This window comes from Ammospiza caudacuta, chromosome 6 (genome assembly GCF_027887145.1).
Source record: "Ammospiza caudacuta isolate bAmmCau1 chromosome 6, bAmmCau1.pri, whole genome shotgun sequence".
Taxonomy (NCBI): Eukaryota; Metazoa; Chordata; class Aves; order Passeriformes; family Passerellidae; genus Ammospiza; species Ammospiza caudacuta.
Genome location: NC_080598.1, coordinates 35,219,701 through 35,240,950, shown reverse-complemented (window position 1 = coordinate 35,240,950; position 21,250 = coordinate 35,219,701). Strand labels below are relative to the sequence as shown.

At 39.8% G+C, this 21,250-nt stretch overlaps 1 protein-coding gene across 1 annotated transcript; it reads left to right on the top strand.

Annotated features, from left to right (window-relative positions):
- The first annotated feature begins 3,238 nt into the window (after positions 1 to 3,238).
- Positions 3,239 to 20,286, top strand: FAM98B (family with sequence similarity 98 member B). The gene is made up of 8 exons (XM_058806976.1): positions 3,239 to 3,380; positions 4,120 to 4,268; positions 5,046 to 5,180; positions 5,876 to 6,054; positions 12,582 to 12,662; positions 13,046 to 13,162; positions 15,528 to 15,695; positions 17,160 to 20,286. The coding sequence occupies exons 1-8, from the start codon at positions 3,316 to 3,318 to the stop codon at positions 17,508 to 17,510; spliced, it is 1,245 nt and encodes a 414-aa protein (XP_058662959.1). The 5' UTR covers positions 3,239 to 3,315; the 3' UTR covers positions 17,511 to 20,286.
- The last annotated feature ends 964 nt before the right edge of the window (positions 20,287 to 21,250 follow it).

Below are 21,250 nucleotides of genomic sequence, written 5' to 3'. Positions count from 1 at the left end.
GGTGTCTGGTTCCATTCTGTTTGAATTCAAGAGACCTCATTTTTTTATTCCTAGGCTGCATATGAGAAGGACAATGCAATGAACCTCTGAAATGTGCAGCTGCATCTGTGGGCAGCTTTATTTTCCCTTCTAGGAGCAGACAGACTGTGCCCACCACGCAGAGCCCAAGGCCATCTCTGCTGGCAGTGCAGACCAGGAGGTGATGGCCCTGCTGCAGCAGTGGGCAGGACCCTTCCCTCCACTCTTGCCCCTGGGCTGTCTGAGAATGCCCACTGCAAGCCTGGCAGCGGGAGCGCTTCTCAGGCTGTTCTGAACAGTGTAACAATTTGTGACTTGTCATATTCATGCAAGTAAATACTTGAGGTTCACCTACCTCAATGGAAAACTGAGTAATGTTTTGGGGTTTTTTAGCAAGATTACAGGCAACTTGTAATTTAGAGATTTCATACAGAGTGGCAGACCTTTCCCCAAAATTCCCATCTTCACCTTGCTGTGCAGAGAGACACAACTGCCATTTTGTATCAGTTCAAGCTGATTCAGATCAGTGCTGACCCAATGCTGTCTTCATTTTCTTATCTTGGCTGTGCACCTCTATTTCTTCCTTGGGCTAGCACCAAGAGTTACCTGACTGCTGAGGGAGATGGCCAACTGGGAATCCAGGGAAAAGACAAAAACTGAAAAGCTCCGGGCGCTGGTGACCTAGCTAAAGTCACATGGGCCTTGTGTTGGAAAGTAATGGCTGTGGAGTGCCGAGACCTCTCCTTTTGGTGCTCTCGCTTGTGTGCTTGGGGTTTGATGTTTATGTTTGTATATTGCAAAGGGCATGGGGCAAAGGCAAAGTCCACACCCATAGGCACAGATGGTCACAAAACATGTTTTAGCCAGTGTTCTAGTGATTCTTTTTCCCATCCCCAGAGATGGGAAACTCAGGAATGCACACGGAGAAAGCTGGGAATGGCAGCACCATGAGAGGAGCATTAGCATACAATCACAATCAAAATCCTCTCTCAATTGTGATTGTCAAGAGACAGTTTGGGAAACTCAAATTTGTCCTCCCTCATAGAGAACATCTCTAGTACACAGAAAAGTAACAATTTTTCAAGAGCACCCTGCGGAATTAAAACGGTGACTGATACACATGCTTGGCTATCATATATATATTTATGCATAAGCAATGCTATCAAAAGGCAGTGGGAGAAATTACTAATTCAGGTGTCTTCCTGTAACATAAATTAGCAAAATACTTTTATTAGGAATATTTAGCAAGACACACTGCTGCCATCTACTTGTACCACACAGTATCTCTTAAATCACCAAGTTTCTTTTTAGTTTTGATAATGTTATGCTAGTTTCACTTCTAGTTCCCAGTTCTTTGTCTTAGCCTGCATTATTGACTGATATGAAAACTTCCCAGTTTTGGAGAACAACTGCACAGTGATGAATCACTATGGGTGGCATAGAGGTACAGCTTTAAAAAAGAAAGGAAAAGAGAAGTGGTTATTTCTGTCCAGTTCTGAATATCTTGTTTTCTCATTCTACTAATTGGATGTTAATGTTTAAAAAGGAGCAAGAGTTCATGTTCTGAATCTCTGCTTTCAGATGCATGCTCCTTCATTTAGAGAAATTATGTTAGCCCATTTGAAACAAAAGCTAATCAAAGTTCTGCCACATGGTACAAGCCAGTTGAGAGCTGTGAAAGAGATTGCTGAGGCACTGATGTACACATATGGTCAACATAAGTGTGTCAGCCTTCAGGATGCTCTTCCTTCCCCTGACTGCCACAAACAATGTTTATAATTTCTAGATTTCTGTCTGTGCGTGTGGGAGGATGTCATAGCTGTCCTGATTCCTGCTTTTTAAAGCTTTGCACTCAATAAAGCCACATCTTCTGTTAAACAGAAATAATTAAAAATAGTTACTTCTAAAATTGTAGAGATTTCACACATTAAGAACATCTATGTTATAATTACTTTCATCTGATTGTATGCTTTTCTGGTCTTCATCATAAATTTAGCAACTGGATTTTCTGAAGGTCCATATAAGAAAACACTGATTAAAAAAGGTCAAAAGGGCTGTTGTGGTTTTACACCACCTGGCAACCAAGCAACATGCAACCATTCACTTGCTCCCTCCTTCTCTCCCTCTGGGAGAGAATCAAAAAAATGGAAACACACATAGGTTGAAAAGTAAAGAGCAAAGGCCACAAAACTTGTGGGTTGAGGTAAAAGACCATTTAATACATAAATCAGAAGTTGTGCATGCAAGCAAAGCAAAACAGGAATTAGGTCACTGCTTCCCATGAGCCCACTAGGAGTGTTCAGCCATCTCCAGGACATGAGTTACTTGGGAATGCAAATGCCATTATCTGCAACTCCAAACATCTCCCTTTATTCCCTTCCCCCCCAGCTTTATATGCTGATCATGATGCCACATGGCCTGGAATATCCCTTTGGTAGTAGAGATCTGCTGTCCTGGCTGTGTCCCTTCCCAGCACCACCACTCCCTTCACACGTGGGCTACTATGAGAGTATGAGAAGCAAAAAAAGCCTTGGCTCTGTGCAAGCACTGCTCAGCAATAACAAAAACATCTCTATATTATCAACCCTGCTTTCAGCACTGCCCCCAAGCACAGTCCCATACAAGTCACAGCGGAGAGAGTTCACTCCACCTCAGCCAAAATCAGCACAGCAGGGCTGAGGCACCACCCCACAGAGGAAAACCTGCAGGTGCCCGGCAGATACGGCCTGCACCATCTCAGGCAGAATTTCTCAATTTGAGAGGTCACAGAAATAACCCAGAAGTCCAGGCCTCGACACCTGCTTTTCTGAAGCACGTCCCAGAGGGGGCTCGGGGCAGGGTGGCAGAGCTGGCTGCCCTGGCAGGAGCCATGTCCGGAGCCCCAGGGGTGGCTGCGGTCGCTCCCGGTGCCGTGCTTCTCCAGGCGGCTGGCGCCCGGTGGAGCGGGATAAGCGACTGCAGCGGGCAGTGGGGGCTTTGGGGCCGAATGCAGAGCACAGCTGCAGGGCCAGGAGGAGACGAGCCCCGCCGGGGAAGCGTCAGGGAGCCCGGGCGCTGCCCAGCACGAGAGCAAAGGCAGGGCCGGGCTGTATAGAAGGGTCACCCCCAGACACAGGCGGGGGCCGGCTGGCCCCGAGGCGCTGAGCGGCCCCTCGGAGCGGGGCTGGCCGCCGAGGGAGGGGCGGGGGCAGCCCGGGGCCGGCCCCCGGCCGGGGCTGCCGTGCGGCGGCAGCGGAACGCGGCGGCGGGCGCGGGTTGCGGCGGGCCGGTTTGAGGCGGGCACCGCGCGGAGCCGGCATGAAGGAGCTACCGCCGGGCCCGGGGATGGAGAGCGACATCTTGGACGCGCTGGAGGCCTTGGGGTAACCGGGGAGCAGCGGCGGCTCCCCTCTGCGAGGGGCGAGGGGCCGCGGGCAGCCGCAGCCGCAGCCGCGGGCGAGAGGCCGCGCCGGAGGCGGGAGCGACGGGGAGCGCGGCATCGGCGGAGGAACGGGCCCCGCGCTGCGGCGGCGCCGGGGCTCGGGGGCTCAGGGGCCGGGCTCGGCCGGAGCGGGGTCACGGCGCGGGCGGGGGGCTCGGCCGGGCTCTGGTGCCGGGGGGCGGGGGAGCCCGGGTGCTCTGGGGGGCAGGGCCGCGCTCGGCACCGCGGCGGGCGCTGGAGGCTGGGGGCAGCGCCGCGTTCTTTGGTGCCTGCCCACCTCCCGCGATGTGCTTGGCATGGCGAGGGACGAAAACTGTGCGACATTTTCTTTTCAGTTATGTCATTCCTACTACTGCTGGTCAGTCAGTTGTTACTGTTAGGAGGAAATTCGACCAAACACTTGAGTTAACGCCTGAGTTCTGAGAGATCAAGGTGTTTTCACATACACATGTGAAAGTGCCTGTCTCATGTTTTCTGCAAACTATTTTGTATATAAATGACCAGTAACTTTTTGGTGTGTTTAAAAGAAAGAAATATGAATTGTTCCTTGACAAAAGTAATGTCAAAAGAATAATTCCTTTAAATGTAGTTACTAACCAGCTTACAGTAAAATAATTTGAAAATATGTATATTTTATGTTATGCTTACTTCTTATTACTAATGTTTATCTGTCTGTGCAGGTACACGGGTGCCCTGTTGGAGGAGGAGGCCCTGAAAAAAGCAGCAGAAAATGGATTGTCTTCACCAGAATTTTTTGAGCTTTGCATTTGGTTAGGTTCCCAGATAAAGTCACTTTGTAATATGGAAGAAAGCATCACTGCAACAGATGGTATATCGATGTTAATTTAGTATTTGTTCTGTGGATTTAGACTCATACTGTTCAGCTAATAGTGAAATTAGTGTTGAAGTTTACAAGAAAGCTGAAAGGTAGCCAAACTCAGGCTGATATTTGGACATACGTGGCTCTTAGACTAAGATTAAGGTCTTCTGTTCTGAAGACTGTTTCAAAAGGAAAAAAGAAGGTGATTTGAGGTGGTTTTAGATATACATAAATGTGAAAAGTGCATTCATGTAATCATATTTGGATGGCATAAACTGCAGTGCTGGGTGTTTTCTGGCTGTTGGTCCAGCACACTGTTCCTGTCAGCACTGTGTGTGGATACCTGGAGTGCTTGGTAGCACTGCCTGATTGTTTCTGCTGTGTGCTGGAGTTTGGATGAGATTTTATATTACTTATGTTTTCACCAAAAAAGTAGTGGAACTAAAAGCAATCACTGAAAATAATGGGCTCATGACTCCTGTCGCTTCTTCATCAGAAAATGACACTGACACACTATTTAGTGACATGAACTGTTCACTTCCTTCTGATGGTCATTTGTGCTCTTCACAGACTGCTGTAGCATTATCTCATTCAAAACATGAGTACAAGGTGCTATTAGAAGGCATACCTTCTTGTATGTAAGACTTTTTAAAGAAAAATGTTACTGGTGTGGAAGGTGGTTAATCTTTGGGCTGTTGAAATCTGCAATAGAAGTGTGCATTAAAAAATTAGATAGCATTTTGATGTTTCTGTAACAAGCCATTAATTGTGCATTTGTTTCCATAGGAGTGAAAGATATAGAGAGCTTCCAGCTTGAAATTAGTGGCTTTCTGAGAGAAATGGCTTGTCCATATACATCACTGGTGTCTGGAGACATCAAAGACAGATTAAGAGAGAAAGAAGATTGTCTTAAACTCCTTTGTGAGTAATAATCATTTTTTCCCGTTTATAATACAGTGTTTTATGTGCATGTGTTATCATAACTGAACTATTTACACTGCTGAGTTCTTTGTGTTTTCAGTTGATGTGTACAGTCCTTACATACTAGCTCAGCCTACATCAGCTCATTTGTGCAAAGTGAAAAATAGAGCAGCATTAGAAAGCTGTTTAGCAGAAACTAAAATTTCTTTTAAAAGTATGGTGCATCCTACTGAGGCCTCTTGATCCCTCTCTTGATCCAGTTGTTCCAGCTCACCTAAACTAAGACCTTGCCCCCTGTGTTTGTGAGAGCGCAGCTTGAACAGCAGTGCTGCACAATCTGAAGGTGCTGAAAGCTGAATTGAGGGAAGCAATGTCTAAATGTAAGCTGGACTTGGACAAAGAAGTGGCAGCAGGAACCAGTGTGGTAATGTGAAACTAGCCAAGGAACTTGGGATCTGGTGGCAGAAGGGAGTTGAACAGTTAAATGCAGTGTGTAGGCTGAGGTAGGAACTCAGGTGAGAGGAAATGGAGGTAAAGAGTAAGAAACATACTGACCTATTCAGGAGAGAACTGAGAAAGTCTCTCTTTTATCATAGTTATTTTACAAATGTAAGATATTGTAGCTGTACTGACAATGTGGATGCAGAAATGCTTAAGTGTCTCAAAGTCTGCTTTTATGATGCTTTTCTCTCTAGTATTTCTAAGTACAGAACTTCAGGCTTTAAAGATACTGCAGAGCAAGAAAGTTAAAGGCTCTCATTTGGAAAAGCACAATGAAATTATTCAGGAAATGCAAACTATTTGTGAAGCACTGGGTCTGCCAAACTCCTCATCTTCTGGTATTCCTCCCTTGTTAACCAGTGTGGAACAAAAGGTATGGGCTTTTACATCTTCTCACTACTGCTAAACTGTAAGCACTGTCCCTGTGAGCACTCATCAGAGTTCAGAGCCCAGCAGTCTTACCCATAAAAACCCTGTCTGACAAGTGCAAAAGAATTTTAATTCTGAAAACCAGCTTAGTCTTTTAAGTTAAACTGTTTGAGTTATGAGGTGAAGTATTTCAGCATTTCCCTGAGGTTGCAATATACCTGATCAGACATATTTTGCCATGCAAGTTTAAGGTAGAAGTTTTCCTCTTACCCATTCAGATGTGCTGTAGCAAGCAGAAAACTTTGGGTAATAACTGTTTGTGCATTTATATACCTGTAGTTGTTTCTGGAATGTATTTACATTTAATATCCAAAACTTAAATTAGTCCTTTTTAGTTTATTAATTTCTTAATTGCAAGTGTGGATTTGTTACAGAAGAGGATGAAAATGCCTGAATTGCCGGTATTCAGTGAATAAGCCAACTTAAACCTTAGTCAGCAAGATAGTTCTTTTTGTTGTATCCCTCCAGGTTTTAACTCATTTCACTGATGTGATCCTTACTCTAATTTCCTTACTGCAGAATGTAAATAGGCTCTTGAGGTGGAATTTATCTTCTCTGTCAGACAGCTGAAAGTTTTGCTCTTCATCTCTCTCTAGTGTTTGGGGAGAGAGTGACTGATCCGCCTTGTAGGGTGGAATGAAAACTCCCTCTGCTTCTGAGTCATTGAATTTAATAATTTGACATGATTGTGCTTGTTTTTTTCATTCTTCCTCATCAACAATTGGGCAGTTGAACATTCAGAGATTTTGGGGAGAGGGCCTGTTACTTGCATGATTTTCTTACATCTGTCTTCGATGTGACAAGAAAAAACCTTATATAGGTTAATTTATAAAAGACATCACCCAGGTGCAAGTGGAACTGCCTATTCCTACACTATATCTGTGCTTGATCTGTTTAGTTCTAAGAAAATCTTTACATTCAGTAAATATTTTTGAAGGGATGAAGAAACAATTCTAGCACTGTTTCGGGAATGAAAATGTCAAAGTTACATCTGATGACTAATGGCCTGATTGTGCTGATCTCCCTCTGTGAGTGATAGCTGTGTTTGCATCCATGTGTGTTCACAGGCTGTGCCCTTCCTTGCTTCATTTCTCTGGTGCAGATTTAGTTTCATTGCGTTGTAGGGACAGGACTCCAGTTCTGCAATTGTGAAACAGCAAGACCAGACCTGGAGTACCATTCCTTCATACACACATAGTGATATAGAACGTTTTCTTTGAGTTATTGGACACCTGGTGTCTGTCACCTTTTGCAAAGTCTGGCATTTCCTATCAGACAGCATCACAGGCTTCAGTTGTGCATGGTGTTGGCATCCCAGTTTGTATAAACTGTTACACTTTCAGAAGTACTAAAAATGAGCAGACTCTGAAAAGCGTTTTATCTTTGGTTTTGGTTGGTTGTTGTTTATTTTTTTTAATAAATGCTGCCTGGACTATTCTCCACTGGTTTTGAGGTCTGTCAGTTCCACAGTGGTCATACCACTTGTACTCACTTCAGAGTGTAGAAAGGTGGCAAAACTAGTTCCTTCATCTTCTGTGACTCCACATTAATAGTGTAATTTGTTCTCTGTGTGTTTCATCCCTTATGAACAAAGGATTTTTTCTTACTTTGCAGATTTTGTAGAATTTCTGCGATGTGTTTACTTGTCCTTCATCCATTACTTTAATATAGGACAAGTTTGATAGATGATAGAGTTAGAGACCTAAACTTAGAGGTATAGCTGCTTTAGAAAGGTGGTGCCACCAATTAAAGTTCATTGGCTTTGTAAATGTTTTTTTAAGAGCACCGTTTTGTTACTTTTTTAAAATATGAACACAAATTCACTTGAAACAGTATATTTATTTTTCCAAATATTTTTTGGCTTTTGATTTCGTTAGATTCTGCATAAAATTGCAGTGTTGATGTTTAGTATTATATCATTCATAATACAGACTTACATACTGATCTAGTATTTTTATTTAGTGTATCTGCAAATGTATCTGCAGCATTTCAACATGTCTACTCTTTGTCTCTGTCTAGCATCTTCAGCATTGTCAGTAGCTGTGGGAGTAGTTCTGAGAATAGTTGGGCTGTGCAGCAGCAACCTACCAAAGGCCAGATCACACACTGTATTTTGGTATGGAACATTAGAACATTTATTGTTTTTTAAGTGATTTTCCAGTTTATTTAAGAGATTATTATAACATCAGGATTGCTTTCTTCATTCAAAATGAGTTTTATAGTAGCTCAAACTTTGAGTGTACAATTGTAGCAATCTTTTGCATCTCCAGTAATTACCTAGGGTTGTGGTTATCAATATACCTAGCAAAATGAGAGATAAATGGACAGTATTACAGCCTTCTATCACTAAGCACATCTTATTATACAGTACTGAAAAACTGATAGTAATTTTTAAGTTGTTTAAGATGCTGTTCCCCTGTAAAGGGTATTTATGAAGAGGGAATCTAGGAGTCAACCTGAAATTTAGTGCCAAAACCTCCATAAATTCTAAATGAACATTGATGAAAGATTCAGAAAAGTTTGTGCCAATGTTGTGCCTTGTAACTAGTGCTTACATCTGGCTGTTTTCCAATCAAGATAGTGTGAATTTCACACCTCATTACAAAGTGACATTCTAATACTGTTTATTTGAAAAAACTTTTAATATGATATTATTCAAAAGACTTCTGAACTTTTTTGGCCCACATTATTAAAAGTACTCCGCTACTTTTCACATATCAGGGGAATGAAAAGAAACTACAAAGGGCTGCTGAACAAACTAAGTCAAAATTAAGCTAAAATAACACTTAAATGAAGTGTGAGAAGAATATTTTTTAATATATTTGGGTAGAAATCCTAGAATTTATTGTTATTTAAATTAATGTGTTTCATTTGACTGTTGATCTGTAGTAATTTTACAGATGTAATGGTGCCTGGAGAGTAAGGATTAATGTAACTGAAGGGAGCAAGACCAAAGGGTTGTCCTGTTCACCAGACATCAGGTCAAACAAAAATGTATTTAAAGTTAGATAAATACTGAATTTATCTGCAGGTATATGAAACAGGCTTAAAAATATTTTGTGCTTAAGATTTTGGGTGATCTCTATGCAACTGTACAGTATACCTTATGACTAATTAAGGCAACAGTCTTTCCTTTAAGTGTTGCTATTTTAAATTAATAATATAACACCTTTCCACAGGTCAGGTTTTTTTCAAAATCTTGAAAAACTCTGGAGGTGCATACATATATGATGTTTTTCTGTGCAAAAGGTGTTAAATGTAAAAATTACTTCTCTGTTTTGACAGAGGATGAGGATATTTAATAAATACATTGAATATGGTAATGAAATGGGAGCTAATTTTTTTCAGTTGGACAAAATTACAAAACAAATGAGAAATGTCATGTTCAATAAGGATACACTTTATTTGTTAACAGTAGAATATCTGTTTATTTTATGCAGCAGATTTGAATTTGGTTTTTTTGTCTCAAGCAGATCCAATGGCTTGTTTTCATTTTATATTTAGAGACTGTGTGAACTCCCAAAGCAATCCCATAAAATTTTAGTGTTACCAAGGTCATTGATTACATGGTATGTCAAATAGTCAAATATACTTGTCTACATCTAGTTTTAATTATTTGGTTTTATATTTAGACCTGAATGTGTAAAACCATTAGGATGATTTGGCTATCACAGTTTGGTTTATGTTTCTTTGAGTATGTTTTCACTGCTCTTTTATCAGGGCACTGCATTTGGTTTTGTTTCCATTTGTATGTGCAGACTTCTTTCTGGGTTGTGGTGGGTTTTTTAAACTCCTGCTTATCCTTCTCGGTCCAGGGCAACTATCATGTGTGGGAATACAGGTTGTAGCATAGATTCTCACATCCATTGTATTTTTGTCCTCTGGCAGACTGTTGTGTGTCAGAGTTCCTGTGCTCATAGCTCTGTCCCCAGTCCTGGCTGAGCAGTGTATTCTGCAGCTGTAAGGCAGCTCAGCTTGTTTTGCCATTATAGCTGTAGGAGTTCCCCATGAGCCCTGCTGATGGGGGTGAGGAGTAAGCAGAGAATCTGAGTATGACTCTACAGTGTGTCAAAAACATAGACCAGTTCATGAGTATAGACCAGTTCATCAGTGAAGAGATTCCTCCTTAACTGTTACTGATTAGTAAAGCTGTGCTGGGTAAAAATTACATAGGTGTTCTCTAACTTGGAAAGAAAACATTGCAGCAATTTGGGGGCAGTTTCTCAGTCAGTAAAGGATTGTTTCATTTAGCTGCTTTTGTTTCTTCTAGTTCTGATTTTCATTGGTTATCTTCCTTAATTGTTCTCTCTAAACTCCCTTTCACTTTTCAGTTCATGGAAATCAGGAGTATGCAGCAGATTGACTTGTGATGGCAGAATGTGGCTTTCATATGTGGAGTCCAGTGTTCTGTTCACCTCTTAGTTGTCCTTGCAGCTGCAGACCTAAAATAATTCTAATCTCTAGGTAGTATTCAGCATCACTGGCTTTCACATCTTCATTCACAGTCTAACTGTAAATTACATTGAGGATTTTTCATTTTGCTGTATTGGTTTTTGTTTCAGCAGCTGGTCTCATTTTGATAGACTCTTTCTTTCAGGCTTTGAGGTAATATTTCTGACCACAGTGGTATATGAGTAGCAACCTCTTGCCCCATAGAATTTTTAATTCATCTGCTGTTCATTCCTTCTATACTCATTACTGATCTGTTCATCTCTTTTTGTCATACTGATCTTGCTCTATTGTTGATTATTAGCTTTCGATTTTTGTTTTCAAACATTTGTTTAAATACAAACATAGTTTGTGCTTGGGTGCATTTGCATTTTGGAGTGGAATATGGCACCGTGTTCATGCTTCAGTAAAAAAAACTGGCTATATGCAGAAGACAGACAACCTTGGAGTGTTTTTTGTAAAGAAAAAGGTCACAGAGAAGCAGGACTTATCAGAGAGAAAGGAGTGTTGGGATCGGTATGGTACATGGAATTGAACTTCACCCCTTATTGTAACCTCTTTTGATATGAATTGAATACAATAACAGGGGTATTACACTAATTAGATTGCCACTTTTCAGACTGCTAGGCTGTCTTTTCTGTTGGAGTCAAAACAGTGTTCTCCCTTAACTCGTTCACTGCACAATATATTTACCTCAGACCTTTTCTGGGATATTGTGTTTTTAGCCTGGCAAAGTGCTGCCCAGCAGTGATGTCAAAAGAAAGAACAAAAACCTTGGTTTTCGCAGAAAATTTGAGATCAGATGTTTTTCTTCATATACACCCAAAAAAAATTGAGATAATTATAAAAATCCTGCCATATGAGAGTTGATTTTTTAAGTATTTGTTTTAAAAATTAACTAGGTGCTCCAGAATTTGGTTTTTGACTTTTGGAATTTTTTTGTAGCAGTAATTAGCGATATTTCTGTAACATGTGAAGCTCAAAACTGAGCTTTGAACCATGCCTTTGTGACAAATGTAATGTAAATGCCTGTGTGCCTGCATGAAGTCTTATAATCCTTGCAAATGTATCTAATGGCTGTCCCCAGTTACAGGTTTTACTGTAGATCATGCATTACCTTAATCCTTCCTTTGACATATAAAAGAAAATTAATTCTAGTTTTATTAATTTTGCTTCGTTCCCCATAGTAATTTACTAAAACAAATGAAGATGTAGTTCTCTCCATCAGACTTTACAAAACTTGCAGGAACAATAATATGCATGCAGTCAACTCCAGCTGAAAAATCAGTTGGATTATGTTCAAGCTATGTACAAGTGTTGTGGGCATTCATGGTCATGATTTTAGAAGAGCTTTGCCAAAGGAAGTTCACTCAAGAAGAGGTGGGAGAGATTTCTTGTAATGAGAGAGGAAAATGCAGTGGTGTTTGAAAGGTAGAGAGAGCACATTTCATCTCCAATTATTGAGGGCAAGAACTAGTGGAAAAAGTATGAGCAAATATGATTTGGGGTGAATGCAAAAGTTTTAAACATAATGTTAGCTGGATCCAGGTGTAGGATTAGAGTAAAATTATTGAGAGAGAATGACTGCCTGTCATATCTTCTGCCTTTCTTCATAACACCCATCACCAGATTTTTTGTAGCCCAGTGTAATATTTGGCAACAGAGCTCTGAACTTCCAATTGTTGTCATTCATCATTTAGTAGTATCTAAAATGAGTAATTTAGCTAGTCCTACTTCCTGTATGCACTTGATAAATTTGCTATATAACTGTTGTTCTGTTAATGGTAGGACAAGTGATGTGCCATAAAATATTTTTGTATAGAGGCTGGTCATCTTACAAAAGTACTCAGGAAATCTTTCTACAGTGGATCATAAGCTAGAAGATATGTGTTTGTTTTTATGAGTCTGCTAAAACAAACGTGCTGTGTTTGATCTTCTAAGTAGCAAAGTGAGATTGTAACAAATTTTGCTGAAATAAATCTAAATATCATTTGTGTTCTGAGATGTATGTGTTTTTTTCAGGTGAAGGACATTCTCTCCAAAGTTAAAAATAACCATGTGGGGAAATCACTGCTAACAAAACCTCTGAACTCTGACCAAGTGGTAAAGAAAAGTTTCTCCATTTCTTTTCAGTATTTAACAGGATGGTCAAAATAAATGCATATGGCTTCATTTAACTTTGCCTTTTTACAGTCACTGTTCTATTGCTGAATATTAATACTAAAATTCAATTGCTAAATACTAATGGTGATAATCAGGTATACTTCCAGAACTGACATTATAAAACAGGCCTTGTGTTGATTCATCCATTGCTCATTTTCAAATCATTTTGTACACGCATAGTACTGTAGCGTTACAAAGATGCTATGCAGTTTGTAGTGGTCACCTCGGGATAGACATCTTAGTTGATGGATGGGGTTAAGTTTGAATTGACCTCTATAACTTTATATATTTGTCTGTTTGAATTTCTTACTGTAACCCTGCAGGAAAGATTGGAGAAGATCAATGATGCTCTTTGCAGTGAGTACGAGTGTCGGCGGCGGATGTTGATGAAGAGGCTCGATGTGACTGTGCAGTCTTTTGGCTGGTCTGATAGAGCAAAGGTAAAATTGATGTATCTTTCGCTTCCTGTAGGTGGGAGTCTGCTACTGTTCACCAAGTCTTCCTACAGAATATGCATGCCATGTAAATACACAAATACACTTCCATCACTGTTATCTTTTTTCCAGCCTGTTCTCATCTCAAGTTGTAATATCCAAATCCTAGGTATTGAGGAAGGGGTTGGATTGAACCAGGCATGGCACAGTCTATCCTTTGTGACTGTTTATAGCTTCACAATTAGAAATTCTAGCATCCTTTGTAGGGGTTTCTCACTTTAATTAAAGTTCCCATCTCCTTGTTTTCTGTATCTAACACCCTCCAATGAAGTAAACTAGGAGGGAACCTCTGCACCTTGTGCAGATTCAAAAGTAAGACAAGTACTGGGCCTTAACATAAATTGGGTGTAAGAAGGTAGTGTTCATAAAGTCTGAGAGGTTACAGTGACTGCCCCCTATCTTGGATTCTGCTAGATGAACAGCTGTTCAGTTGAACAGGTTATTTGAATAGTAGCTTGCGTGAGAAAATCACACAATTGCTTGTAATCTTTCCAGTCACTAAAAATTCCAAAGCACTTCTCTGTCTTTTTTTCTGCTGGTATTGTTTTAATTGTGATAATTTCATTTGTACTGTTTCTTAGAACTCTGTATATTAAAAAATAGTCATGGTATTTCTGAGCTGGAAATGTGTCTTGTTTGTATCCCAAAGAGTAGGGAGATAAGACACACAAAGTTTGTGATTTGATGAAGACACGTGGGAAGCTGGAGGCAGAGGATTTTGTTCATTAGTGACAAGATCAGCTTTTCTTCCAAAGGTTTCTTTAGAAAGCTTAAGCTGAATAAATCTTAAAACTTGAAAAGCTTATTGAAAGGATGGATTGTTACAAGTCTTTGTGACGTCACAATTTGTCATTGACACGTGCAGAATCAGCTATGTGAAATTCACTAAATATCACTGGAACTCACCAGTCAAGGTGCTACTGTGCTGCATTGGAGCAGCTCACTGTTTAATTTCTGAAGAGGTTGTGAATGTTTCATGCTGCAAGAAAGGAAAAGGGAGGCATTTAGCTCAGAGAAGCCAGGAGATGTCCCTACTTGTATAACTTCCTCACAGCTGTACCAGTACAATTATGTACCTTCAAATTTAAAGTATCCTTCTAAAATGTAGTTGATGTGACTGATGACTAACTTAAGCAGACTAAAACTTTGTCACTTGCTATTGTTCCATAAAAACAATGAATGCCCTTTTGAAATAGAACAATAGTTTAAAGAATTTTTTTATGAGAAAGTAGTCAGATGATTCGTTTTCCTGTCTTGTAAAGACTGTTAGTGTGAAATATATGCAGTTACAGAAATAACCAGGTTACCTACTAATTCAAAATAACATACTGTTTTAAATCTTTTTTTTCCCCTATTTCTCTTGAAGGATGTTCATAACTTCTCTGAGAAGGTTTTGGGGATTGAAAATATTTTGGCATTGATGTAATTTAGAGATTTTTGGTTTTTTAAGCTGAGAGACAAATTGTTGTCTTTTTAAAAATTGGTAGCTTACCTTTTTTTCTCCACCATAAAATAGATATTGAAAAGTTTCTTTGCTTTTGATGGTATGGCATTTTGGGGATTTTTTTTTTTGTTGTTTCTTTGTAACTTGTTCAGCCTCCAAGAGGGCTAAGTTTGCAGACTGAAATGGGTTCACAAGTGATGGAGTAATTACCAAGCAGAACAGTCTTGTAAAGGTTCAGCTTGATCTGGTCTAGCCAATAACAAATGTTTTACTTCGCTCTGAAGGTCATTCTAGATTTTCCCAGAAAGTATATTTATTTTCCTTTTCTGCTAAATAAATGAAGCATCAGAGCATGCTTGGAAAATATCTAATGTTGTCTTCTTCTCAGTCTCACTTTTTCATGTCTTGCAAAAGTGTTTTGCTGCACTGATATATTTTCAGTTTTTTCCACAAATTTACTTTATGTTGAAGCTGCTCTGTTTTCATCATGTTTAGAAGCAATCTGTTGAATATGGTTATGTAAAGCTCTTGAGAGAGCAGTATGGACTCCTTAAGTTTTAGTCTGTAGACATGTTGGAAGACATTAAAGAGTGTTTGATGCCAGTGGATAGAGGAGTTTCTTTTGTACTGGTGCCAAGTTTCAGCATCAATTAAACATAATCAGCAGCACGTTCTGTGTAACAGTTCCACCAACAGGAATAGAACTGCTGATAACTGGCACTATGGTTTGTAATACAGTTTGTATTTCAGAAGCTACACCTCACCTTGTGTTCAAATTGAAACTTACTGAGACCAGCACATGGTTTACAGTAGATCTGTTGGTGTGTTTGATACCTGGCAGGTGAGCAGTGTTTGGTGTTCTTTCAGGTAAAAACAGATGAGATAGCTCGGATCTATCAGCCCAAGCGCCACGCGCTGTCTCCCAAGTCCACCATTTCCCTGGCTCACCTTCTCGCTGCTCGCGAGGATTTGTCCAAGATCATAAGAACCAGCAGTGGCTCAACACGGGAGAAGACTGCCTGTGCTATCAACAAGGTACACTGTTCTGGCAGTGAGAAATGGACATGGGCATTTGCAGACCTCTCAAAAGGGATTCTGGAGTTAAACACTGGTTTTGCTTGGTACCCTAATTTCATTTTTTCCATTTAAGAAAGGAAGGTTTGCAGTATTCTGGTGAACATTGCAGAAAGTCCTGTTTTGATCTTCTTAGACAGTCAGTCATGCAACAGGATGAAATAGAGTAGTGTAGATGAGGGAGAAAAGTAGGGGGGGTGTATGTGTATGTGTAAATAACCTCTTGAGTCCAGTGGAACTGCACACCTCAAGGATAGATATAAGTACTTGTGATATCAGTTCCTGAGCTACCTTGCCAGGATATTATTGTTTGGTTTGTAAACCTACGTCTCTCGTTCATCAGTGTGTTATAAATCACAAAAGTTTCTGTAGAAATGTCATTTTGATGAAAATTACCTAGTTTGCTGCAGTATTGAATCAACCTAGTGCTGCTTTCTTGTGGGTGATAAAAGCTGAAGCTTGCAAGTCGTGACATGAGTTTCACCATTCAAGTGGTGACTAAACCTGATTATATTGATCCTGTATTTACAGATTTTTATAATGTTTTTTACCTCATTTAGATACTTTAATATGTTTTGATCCTTAACACTTGGAAATTTCTTAATTATTGTAGGATCTCAGAGAAAGGTGGGTTGTCTTTTTTTTTCTTGAGAGGACTTCAGTTGGAGTGCCTGGGGCTGATCAGGGAATGTTAACATTGATCACAGAGAGTTTAGGAAATACAAAAGAAAAAAACAAAACACCTTACTTGGATACATTTTTGTTCTTCAGAGATGTTTGTTTTGTTTAACTTTGTCCAGTGCAGTTTTTCTTTTTATACACTGAGTAATACCTACCATAGTCAAGATGCCTTTTTTTTTCCCTTTTCTTGGAAGTGCTACTGCAGCCTGTTGCATATTTTGTTCATTCTGGCTCTTTACTGAGAGTCAGTAGTTTCTAATGTTAGCCAAACTGGTGTGCCTTTGAGAACTGCACATCAGGTTGCCAGTTGGGTTTTTTTGTTGGCTGGTTAGGTTTGAACTTGAACTTTGAAATTTAAGTAGAAGAGCCACATCATAAGGAGTATTTTCTGTATGAATATATATGTGCATTTGTATATATTATATATGAAGTGTGTGTGTTGCTTATTGCAATACTAATACTTCAGGTCTGCAGTGTTCTTCATTAAAAATTCACAAAAGTAATATGAGCCAGCTAGCTGCCATTATTTCTGTTTTAGAGGTGAAAAATGGGAACATTTTCAGAGTTCTGTTGTGGTGTTACAGGGACAGGAGATAGTGATTCTGCTGTCAGGCACTGCACTGAGGGGCCAAATTTCCTGAAAACAGCAGGCAGCGTTTCTCTGTTCACAGGAGAAGATCCTGTGTCTCTTCAGGTTATTGCTGCTATTTTGTAACTCTGAAAATGGCCTGTTTTTCCATACAGGTTCTGATGGGGAGAGTCCCTGACCGTGGAGGCAGACCAACAGAGATTGAACCACCTCCTCCTGAAATGCCTCCATGGCAAAAAAGACAAGAAGGTGGTGGAAGAGGTGGCTGGGGGGGTGGTGGTGGAGGAAGGGGTAACTGGGGGGGTGGAGGGGGTAGAGGAGGAGGAGGAGGTTTCAGAGGCGGTGGAAGAGGTGGAGGTGGCTTCCAGGGTGGGGGTGGCTTCCAGGGTGGAGGTGGCTTCCAGGGTGGAGGTGGCTTCCAGGGTGGCAGGGGAGGTTATGGTGGCAGGGGAGGCTATGGTGATCCCTATGGTGGAAGGGGAGGGGGAGGATACCGAAGATACTGAAGTACCGTAAATCTTACCAGAGTAACTGGCAGAACATAGTGGTGGTGTTTACTGGTACTAGGAATTTAGATCTGTTGACTTGGGTTTAGGTTAGAATTAAATATGACCATATTAGTAATTTCATTAGACCAACTGATGTTCTCACTGGGTTCTTTTAGTTAACTGATGTTTTATATTAAAATCTGATGACTGAAGTCCTTGTTTTTCATACTGCTTATATGGTGGTTTTTTTATATCATTTTATTTAAAATAAGTCTCAGAAAACTGAATAAAACCCTTTCTAAACAAACAGAAATATATTAATGGTCAGACCTCTCTAATTATTGCATGTTGCATGTCTACTCTCCTGCTCCAAAATCTTGTGTAGAAAAAACAAAGTAGGCCTAAGAACTGGATGAAACCACTTTTAAAAGACTCAAGAATGCTGCTTTCAGGCTTGTTCTCTTCATGTCATTGTTCTTCATTCATAGTTTTCATGAAAATTAATTCATTAATTCATTCATGTAAATGAATTTTCATTTCAAATGTTAAAATCTTTAAGGCTTTGGTGAAATTTATTCAATTAGATTTAATACTCTACATAAATTAATTGAATCAGGTTGTTTTTTGTGTTCGTAATGTATCAGACACTCTTTAATGGTCAGAGCATGTACTGTAAACTCATCATAGTGAGGTTTGAGTGTCTTATTTTCATTTTACCTGTTTTCCGTTGTGGGTGTTTCATAAAAAAAATTTAAATCAGATTGGGCAGAACACCTGTAGGCATCATGTCTGGTATGAATTTGTGTGTATATCGTTGTGTATCAGCTTTGAGACACAAAGTTGGAATAAGCTTAGCTTTTTAAGAACATATTTCTTCTCACCTTTTTTTTCTTTCCCCTAGTTTTTTTAAATTATTCTGTTCTCCCTTGCCTGCTCTGTGTTTGGGAATCACCAGCTGTCTGGTTAGTTAACAAGACACCTCATGCAGCAGTTGCCTTTTCTCAGTGATTTCTCTCTCTGCCAACATAAAAGAAGCCCTGTCTTGACATGGTATGGGTGCCTTCTCCCTCACATTGTTAGTCTAGAAGGAGTTAGCTGACATACCATCAGGGCTGTAAATATATGTAGACAGGAATTAGATTTAGTGCTGTCACTTAAAGAAGTCAGGTTCTGCTGCCCAGTATCTTTTAGCTCTCCCATGTTGTGAGGGTGCTCCTGAGAACAGAGGTAGGGGGGGGATGCTGCCTGAGAGTGTTCTCATGACAGTGTTTGTCAGGGTCAGGTCACTGCAGAGAGATTCAGGAAGGCAGCTGATGAACCTGGTGTGTCTGATGATTAAATAGCACAGCAGGCTTGAAGCACTTGTAATCGTAGGCATAACTGCAGGTTGAACTTCAGGGTTTGATTTTGGATTTATGTTCCTCAGTCACATGTTCTTTCTGCACAATTTTCTATTGGTGTCCATTGGTATGCTTTAAACATGTTTTTTACCTTCATAAACATACATATATCCTGTTTCACTGGCAACTTCGTGCATGAATGTAAAGTTCTGTTCCAAATCAAATTACTGTCTTTCAAAAGCTTTTCTTCTGTTATTTCCTCTCTCATCAGTGTGGTTGAGAATGCTGCTTCTAATGTGATATATATGGCTTTACCCAGGCTTTAGGGTTGCAGCAGGTGCCTGACAAAAAGCAGCAGCAGTTTTGCTTGCTAGAACATGTTGGCTGGGATGTGAACTGCTGCAGCAATTGCTTAATGTCACCCAACTGCTAGCGCTGTAGTTGCTTTTCCAATTTTTTTCTATGCTTCCTACTGGCCTAAGCTCTTGGCAGCCTCTGCAGTGGTTATGGAGAGACCCCTCATGGGAGCACAGTGCTGGTTCTCTTGGTTCTGAGCTTGGTTTTTGCCTAATGCTCTGGAATAGCTCCCAAAACAATGACATACCAAATGAGACAGCTGGCCTTGGAGCAAAGTGTTGGTAAGCAAAGGAATAGAGAGCAGCTTTTTAACAACCAAAGCCTTAAGATTAAATTCTGTTTGCTCATCCCAATGTTTCTTTCTGCTACAAGTAATCAGCAGTCAAGCACGTGGCTTCATCAAGGAACTGCACTTGGAAAAACAAATTATTTACTATGCTTAAAGGTTTCATTAGTCTTAGGGTTGCAGCAAGATGGCAGCAGTTTAGTTGGATTGTTGTAACTGCAGATGTGGATGTGCCTTGGTGTTTTTACACTCATCAGTCCATCCTGTTTGTTAGTAGGCAGAACAGTTCTGAATGAAGTAAATCATCAGATGAAGCAGGTACATGTCCACTTCAATTCTAACAGTTGAATTATTTCAGTATCATATTTCAGCTATGTGTATGTAGATCATGTAAAATATGGAAATACAAATAGGCTGGAGATTTTTTTTTTAATCTGGCCAATTCAGTCTTTCTTAAATAACTTCAAAATGTGAAGCCAGTAGTTTAAAAAATAAAGTAAGCACCACCATATTTCATGGAGGTATCCTTTGCTGTCCTTTTGTCAGAGTGTATGCTTTTAATTTCTCAAACAATGCAATAACACCATGAAAGTAATTGATTTCAACCTCAAGTTTTGTTTTGAAAAAAAAGTATTTTCAAAAATGCTGTTGTAAGTAAAAGATTTTCATATGTGTTCGTGAACATTTTTGTGTTTATTCACACTTAATGAATACCTAAGTTAATATTGTTTTGTTTGTTGAAGATCTGAAAAAAAAGCTTGGGGATTTTTTTCAGGAATTGAGAGACGCTTTTGTCAACAGCTGTAAACATTGAGGAATAAAGTACTGTATTTGAAATTATTTCCATCATCTGTGTGTATTGTGATTTGGATCCACTATCATATGTTCCTCCTTTGTTTGTAAGAAAGAATTCCTGCTGGTGATTTACAATAGTGGTGAAACTTACTTTTTATGGTAATGGAAATAACATGTATTTTGACTAAAATGGAGAAAGCAATAGATACCTTGCCTGTTAAAATTTTTCTATAAAGTTATATCACAAGTCTGGGATTTTGTCTGGGATTACTAAGGAATCTCAGTTAGATTTTATCTTACTGAAAAAAATTTAAAAGCATAGTGATCTATATGATCACTTCTTTTTTCTTTACGTAAAGAAATATCCTCCAATTACCTCTCAAGTTTTATTTTATTACTTTTCTATAATTATGAAAAAACCCACGACCTGTTTTGCATAAGACCGTAGAGCAGATTTGCCATACAAACAGGAGTTTCACCTCTTGTGTCTTCCCTCTCATCACTGAAGGTAACTGAGTGGGTGCCCATTTCCCTATACAAAAACCAATTTAGGATGTGGTAGTTTGAAGTTTACTGTAAGGTAAATAGCAAGTCTTTAGGGTGCCACAGTACTGCCTGTGCAACAGCAGGCAGCATTAGCAGACACAACAGAAGCCTTGCTTAAACTTGGCTACTGTGCTGTGAAATCTTCAAAATTAACATTCTTAACAAAAGTAAGAGGATATGATAGTGAAGATGGGTGCTTTGTAATACTTGGAACAGTGAGTAACAACACAGTGTTTTCACTGTGTCAGCCAGTAAAATACCCAACAAATAATGTGCAAATACCTAGCTTCCCAAGTTTCCCAGGCACCATTCCAAGGCTCGGAGAAGGTGAAGCTGGTCTAAGACACGGGCACTAGGTTAATGCTGCAGAAGGGTCTCAGATAACAGTCAAGGAAGATGAGTATCGGTTGTATAGATTTCTTGGAGATACAAAA

What these genes read in the sequence shown, in the direction of transcription:
- FAM98B (XM_058806976.1), top strand. Translation starts at nt 3,316, where the DNA reads ATGAAGGAGCTACCGCCGGGCCCGGGGATGGAGAGCGACATCTTGGAC. An exon ending in CTCTGAACTCTGACCAAGTG is followed by an intron (nt 12,663 to 13,045) that starts GTAAAGAAAAGT and finishes GTAACCCTGCAG; the next exon opens with GAAAGATTGGAGAAGATCAA. An exon ending in GCTGGTCTGATAGAGCAAAG is followed by an intron (nt 13,163 to 15,527) that starts GTAAAATTGATG and finishes GTGTTCTTTCAG; the next exon opens with GTAAAAACAGATGAGATAGC.